Here is a 7,500-nt window from a genome sequence, read left to right on the forward strand (position 1 = left end):
ATTAGACTTCTCTGGGGTGTTCACAGTTTTTGTTTTCAGGATCAAGAGCAATTAAATGCCTGATGAAGAGGGCACTACGGTTGCAACCAAGTTTGGGGGAAATAGTGTAGTGGAAAGAGTTGATCAACCAAACCTATTACAAGAACAACAAGAAAAAATTTACAACCAACCAAAAATGGTTGATTACAATAGAACTACTTCTACCTTCAACTGGGAGTCATGCATAGCGATAATTTGCCTTGAAATGTGCCACTTTTATCAAGGGCTTTGGTACAAGTACCTGCAACAAAATGTGCTTCTTTTCTTGTATTGTCAGGCATTGGATTCTTTCTTTATTGTGCTGTCAGACAGTGGAGATGTTTTCTTTGTCTCAGAAAATGTCTATGGATATCTTGGGTACACTCAGGTACAGTATCTCACTAGAAGAAATAACATGATTTTATACTGTATTACTAACTTCTTACTAACTGAGCGTGAGGGCCGTACTGGGAATATTGGCCGAGGTCGTACCTCGTACAAAAACGACCAAGTAGTTTATCATATGGCTTCTTAATTACCTTTTGCTTTGTTTTTGCAAGCCCATAATCGGCCCGTGGGCATTACGGGAGAACAATGCCCTACAATTCAGTCACAATTAGCCAATCAGAGCGCACATTATATCGGCTACAAACACAAGCCATACAATAAGAATTGTAAATTGCAAATATGTTTTTTGTTAAAATGAAAAAAAAGAAAAGCCGCTGAAAAAGTATATTTAGAACTGAATTCCTAAATCTTGAATAAACTTACAATGCAAGATGTTTCTTCCTTTTACTGTACAGTAAATTTACTGACATCAACTTGTTTACAGCTGCAAAATGTAGGGTGGAGGTAGAATGCCATAGACAGGGGGGCCACAGGGGGATATTATTGATATTATCAAGGGTGAAACTGCAGGAAAAAAAACAATATTTTTCTGATCCAATCATAATTTATAGAATACTCTACAGGAAATGCATCAGTTCAATTTGTTTTTTTTTTAATGTTTGTACAATACATGTATGTACAAAATGCAAATTCATTCACACAAGTAGTTATCTTGACATTAATTATTATCCAGGGGAAAAAATAGGCATAAAGAAAAGTCCAAATATTCAAGAAGTCTTTATAACAGAGGAGTCACTGTACTCATTACATGTAAATTTAAAGAGAAAAAGATGGTATTCAGTAAATATAATTCTGGCTTCCTGGAATATTCATTGGGGCAGTTGACCACAACCTGATGCAAATTTTGTCACACTCAAGTTGCCATGTGAAATTGGGTGTGATTTCAATGCAATTTTTGTCACCACGATATCACAAGGGTTTCGAACTTGCTCGAAACTTAATGCAAATTATTTTGCTGAAATTTTTAATGCTGAATCACAAGGGACCCCTTGGAAGATTTTGTCACACAGCATCATGGTGCAGAATAAGCACCCAAACAAAAGCATTCGTGGAGTTACAATGAAGAAGTGGCACTGACTGAATTGTGACAAAATTATCCAAGTTTGTTTAACACCAGTTGTGCAGATTATAATTTTTAATGGCATGACAGGAGAGCAGTGGCATTTCAGGCGTTGAAAGCAAAGATGGAAGAGCAGTTCAACGACTCTAACTTTACCAGTATTTATGTCTAAATTTTCTACTTTTTGTTGCATTGTCTCCAGAATTATGCTTTCTTTAAAAATTAAAACAACAGGTGAGTCAATGCAAAAAATATCCACCTTGAGCTGCAGTGGGCATCAATGCTTTAGTTGCTGTGTTTTTGTGAGTTGCACCCAAATGGCTGTAAAATTGCATTGAAATCCAGTTTGCACGTGAGTGCGACAAAATTTGCATCAAGTTGCTGCAATAAATTATGCATGGTAGTCCATGAATGATTATGTTAAAAGAAAATTGGCAATAACTGGCTCTGTCTGTTTTTGTTGGTACAATATCTTTGTTAAATTTTAAGTGTATTATTTAGGTTCACAAAAGCAACCTTTAAAAAACCACTGTTTTTGTTTTGTTGACAGACATTTTTGATGCACCAGAACTTTTTAAATTTTGTGCACCATGAAGATGTCTTGGGTTTTGAAAAATCCCTCAAACAAGCTGCCAAAGCGGTGAGATATTTAAATGTTTCTGGTAAATATATATACGTTGTTTACATTAAAATTTGATATGATGTCTGAACCATGTTGTTCATAATAGTGCTTTTAATCTTAATATTGAGACTCCAGAAAAGAGGAATTCTGACATAATTACCATTTCTTTCAGAGGATCATAGAGTTGGATGATTCACAAATTATGGATTGTGATGAATTGGAAGGTATTTAAAACCTGTAGTCATCTTTGTTAATTTTCTCAGTTTTACCTTGACATAGTAAATTGGGATTCAACCACTGCAAGTCTACAGATTTTCTGCTGTCTATTTTGGGTTTATTGCAACAGATACAAGTTTGATTTTTTTAGCAGTGTGGTCTTAATTAACACAGTTCGAAGATGAGTGCATGTGAATGTAACTCCAAGCAATCAAACAAACCAGTTGTAGATATAGCTGGAAGTATGTATGTTCTGTTGCTGTATGTACTGGGACAAACAGACACTGTAAAACTAAAGAAAATCATACAAAGAGAAAAACGCTAATGAAGCGATGATTGAATGAACCACATGTAGTCATATAAACAAACTTGAATAGAAACAAATATAAAACGATTTGAAAGGGAAAACTAAAATGAACAGAATTCTAACCTTGTCCAGCCTCATGGGACCACAGACTGGGCACAAAAAGCGCGAAGTCAATGAAAGTTTCACTGAACAGTCTTCCTACCGAATAATAATAATAATAATAACAATACAATAATAATAATAATGATGATAATAATAATTTATTCATTTCTAGTGCGCATCTTAACGTGATTATGATCAGATGTGCACTACCACTGCGCACTATGTGATGCGACAGCGCTCAGGTCATATGATCTGAAATGGCATGGAAATCTAGGCTGGGCAAGCTACAAACTGGCTACAGTTACAGGGAAAGATCTTCAGTGAAACTTACAAATGTTGACAAGTAGGGGTTGTAATTCAACATAGCGACTTATTACAGGGCTCGAAATTAACGAAAAAATCCAGTCGCATTTTGCGATAAGATACGAAAATTTAGTCGCAATTTCACAAATTTTAGTCGCAAAATCGCCGCGCTGCATTGTGTTGTCAGCGGTTTACCCAAAAAAATATGAGCGTGCAATACTCGTGTGTAAAGAAGCCGCTGAAAATGGCGAATGATTGAAGGAATGGAGCTGTGCACGTAACATCGCAGCTAAATATCTCTACAATTACGCTATCTTCAGAGAAAATTCACAGCAAGAAAAAAAATAATTTTATTTATTTTAGCAAAAGGAGCAGCAAAGTGGCAACTGCTAACCTTTTTGTTTCGAAAGAGCGAAGGTGACAACAAGTCTCAAATTTGCGACTTCTCCAGATATTTTAGTCGCAAAGGGAAAAATTTAGTCGCTAATGCGACTGTATTGGTCTCAATGTCGAGCCCTGTATTAGTCCAGCAACAAGAGGGATAGAAGGGTTTATAACCTCAAAATTCTAACCTTTTCCAAACTCCGCTTTCAGAACAACCACTTCCCCAAGTGTGTTTCTGTAGTATCAGATGCCATGCTGGGAGACAGTCAAGTCACGTTAGCCCATTCTATTACAGGGTAAGTAAATATTTTTGTATTTTGTTGTCACAAATAAAGATGTGTAATCCCACCGCCTGAGCAATGACATACCAATCTGAAGGTTGTGGGTTCAGTTACTTGTACACGGTTGGTAAGTTGCACAAAATAACCTGTCATTTCAGTAATTTTTATGTGTTGTTTTGTAGTCTTTTAAATTTGATGGCAAGATCAAGCCCCTCTTGAATGGTAAGATGAAGCAGTATGGATTCTTTGCTCTCTGTACTCCAGTAAACCCAGCCAATCCATTTACAAGCACGCCAAAAGAGATCCTGCAGATGTATAGCTGTAAGCTCGGCCTTGATCTCAAGGTCAAAAAGCTGGACAACAGGTAAGCCCTTTATCTTTGTAACATTGACCTAGAAGGATGTTCCAGGCCAAGAGATCAGAGAAGAAAGTGTAAATGCCTTCTTTCATTTACAAAAATATAGTTGCCAGGGCACTTTCCTTTCGTCAGAACTGGCCTGCCAGACCCGTCAATTTACAAAGAAAATGCAACAATCTGAACGAACACTTGCATGATAATCCCTCACATTCTTCTGGAGGAGCATCATATCATCCTAAAAGTGTGTGTTACATTTGAAGGCGTTGTGGAGTTAGTCCTTTCAAAAGCCTGGGCTGGCCAGTCAGTTCTGTCAAATAGAAAGCGTCCTTGATTGGGATGCCAAGGCCCCCTTCCAGAACATTTTCCTTTTTGTTTTTGTCCGAATTTGCGATAACTTGGTCCACAGACCAGCAGTGTTCACATGATTAATTGCTGCCGCAGTGACTGAGCCTGAAGCGACCGAAGGAGGCAGCTCTCTAATTGGGAGAAGAACATGTGTTTCTTCGAAACACAAGGGATTGTGGTCAAAGGTGCAAGGAATTGTGTTTATGCGCGAATGGAGGAATTGAGATGCGCGGTATGATCTGCTCTGTTTTTCATTTCGCTTCTCGTTGGTAGTTTCACTGTCATGCAACAAAAAAAATAAATTCAAAATCCTTTGAAGAAAAAGCCAAAGAACTTGGAATGTTGTAGGAAACAAATCTTTTAAACGACCTCTCCAATTTTCAGGTCTGTGCGTTACATCGTTTCTGAATTATTTTTCAAAGCCTGTCATGCAAATTTATAGAGTTTTGTATGGAGACGCCTTGTGGTCCACCAACATGGCGGCCGTTATCAGCGAAAACATCTGCTGTTCACTTTGCGATGAAAGCGCTTACTTGTCGCTCATGAGATAAAATACATGTGTATCACTATCTCCTAATGTTTTTAAAGACTCAAACTGCTTAGATTTATAGGTCAAGGGAAAGACATTTTGGCCAACCAAATAGCTTTGTATCGTGGTGTCGCGCAAGCTGACAATTCGGAAATTAAAAATGCTGTATTTTCAAAACTAAGGACGTCAAGGAACTGAAAACCTCTAGGTCATCTTCAATCTCCTGTGGATAAAAATTCAGAAGACCTTGCGATTTTGATTTTAGAAATTGATGACATAACTGTGAAAACCATCCTTTGGTTTCTTTCTTCTCTTGAGAGGAGCAGTGGGGTCCACGTTTTGTACCGTCCCTTCTCAAGACCTATTAAAATCTCCCTTCAATTCCACCCAGGATCCTTCCTTAAATTACCACAAGCGTAATTGAACTTCATCCTTCCCCTTGGCATCATTTTTACCATTTAGGTAAACTAGTAAAATGTTTTGCTCCAGGACAAGGAATGTGCACGTCGTAAAATTTACTTAGAGTTCATCAAATGATTACACTTCAGTTTCGTTCATTCTAAAAAAAAAATCGCTAGAAAGTTCTTTTGTTGTATTGGACATTTCATTTTTGGCCAGTCAGCTTATTTCGGCGTGTCTCCAAATCATTAGCAGTAATTAGGCCTGGACGAGAGAAAGAACAATAATTTAAATTCTATGGGCAAAGGTAGGCCGAAGGGAATTGTGATCCTTGCACTCATCTCGACAATTAAAGTAGTTGTCTCTTACAGAAGCTGAGAAATTCAACGGGATTTAAACCCGTGAACCTCTGCAATGTCGCTTCAATGCTCTGCCAACTGAGCAGTGAAGCCACTCAGTTGGGAGCAGGTCAATTTATTGGGTTCTTATGTTCCCATGAAAGGACTCGATAAGATAAAAGCATATATTTGAAGGGCAAGTTATAGATGAAAGGGAATATTATCCTTACACTTATAAATAGGGTCTATTTAACAATTAGACCCGTAGCCCTTTCGGGCGAAGGGTCTAATTGTTTTAGTATTACCCAACTAGTCGGACAGAAAAGGCAGTAATAAAGTTAGCAAATGCAAGTTGAAGAAATATTTATTTGGGAATAAAACGAAAGAAGGCGTCACGCTTTTCGCTACCCAAGGACTATTACTAATAGTCCTCTAGTAGCATAGCCAATCAAAATGCAGGATTTGCATTAGTCCACTAGTTGGGTGATACTAAATACATCTAGTTCACCAGGCAAAAGTAGATTAATTTAAACAGATTTGCACAGTTTTAATGTGGAAAAACCTCTGGTCTGGAATTGCATGAGATGCATTTTCTCAAACTTTTTTGTGTCAACAGGGGACAAAAGAGCTTGTTCCTTAATGAGAAGGACATTTTAAGCCAGTCCGGATATATGTTTTGTCATCCTGATGATGGGGAGATTATGATGATGTGTCATCAACAAGGTAAAATGCCTGTAAAAGATTACAGCAATCCTACACCGATCAAAGTTTCAAACAACAAAAATCGGTGCCTACAGATCTTGACGACAATTAAATGCTAAGACTACTTCTCTTTAGTGACCGCGCACCGGTGGCGGGTGGCTCAGTCTGTTGAGCATCGGGGCCGGGGGGGTGGGAGGGTACTGCCATATATGGACTATATAGGTACGTGCCGCTGTGAAGGGTATGGTTTTCAAGCAGTTTACTCTAGGATAGAGTATATAAATCATAGCCTTTCTGTCTAGAATAGGGTATAATTTTTCACGAAGCTGACCAGTCGGTTGAAGATTAATTTTATCAAGACTAAGGAAACCAGAAATTCCCGCCCAAGAATATAAAAATATCAAATCGGCAAAATTTAAGTTTGCGTAACTCAGCCTCAACAGTGTCAATAAATGGCTATCATGAAACACCTCTGGATATTATCAAGTGTCAAGAATCGGAATTTAGACGGAAATCGGTGGGAGTTTACTCTAGTATAGGGTAGCAAAATTTAGCTGAACTAGCTCTGGTATAGGCTAAGGGTTCCAGGGTCCCAACGGCACATCCCCACCCAGGTCTATCCGCTATCGTATTTATTGTATAATTTATTATTCTTAAGCTGTGACTAAAGAGCTGACCAATTCACCTGTATGGGAAACCTTAAGGATTAAAATAATAGATATAGATGTAGATTTAGATTGATGAACAGATTGAAAACTAATCGTGGCTTATTTTCGTTGTTACAGTTACAAGGGATGGAGAAAGTAGTGAAATTGTCTTTCGATTGATGAATGGTCAGAGCAAATGGCAGTGGATAAGAGGAAAGGCCAGATTGTTGTATGACAAGAACAACCAGCCTGAATATCTTGTCACTGACAATGTCCTTTTGAAGTAAGTGACCCTAAGAGTTTTGTGATAGGCCATTTTAGAGTTAGCTTTGTGTTTCAGGGTGCTTTTTATTTGTTGGAAAATTCGTTGCTTGGACTTTCTCAAAGTCTGTTTTCGGTGGTTTGTGGTCAGGGTTTTTGGTCTGCAATGTGCCAATTTCAGGTCAGGGGTGTGGTGATTTTAAAATCCACCAGAGAGCGC

The 7,500-nt window shown here is 38.0% G+C and overlaps 1 protein-coding gene across 1 annotated transcript in view; it reads left to right on the forward strand.

Annotated features, from left to right (window-relative positions):
* The window catches only part of LOC137971226 (circadian locomoter output cycles protein kaput-like), a 25,017-nt gene that overhangs the window by 9,036 nt on the left and 8,481 nt on the right, over positions 1-7,500 (forward strand). The window contains exons 5-11 of the mRNA XM_068818003.1: positions 317-406; positions 2,037-2,126; positions 2,281-2,332; positions 3,631-3,716; positions 3,884-4,065; positions 6,287-6,393; positions 7,158-7,302. Coding sequence (XP_068674104.1) covers positions 317-406; positions 2,037-2,126; positions 2,281-2,332; positions 3,631-3,716; positions 3,884-4,065; positions 6,287-6,393; positions 7,158-7,302 — 752 coding nt within the window. The remainder of the gene's footprint in view (positions 1-316; positions 407-2,036; positions 2,127-2,280; positions 2,333-3,630; positions 3,717-3,883; positions 4,066-6,286; positions 6,394-7,157; positions 7,303-7,500) is intronic.

The sequence above is a fragment of the Montipora foliosa genome, chromosome 9 (assembly GCF_036669935.1).
Source record: "Montipora foliosa isolate CH-2021 chromosome 9, ASM3666993v2, whole genome shotgun sequence".
Lineage (NCBI taxonomy): Eukaryota > Metazoa > Cnidaria > Anthozoa > Scleractinia > Acroporidae > Montipora > Montipora foliosa.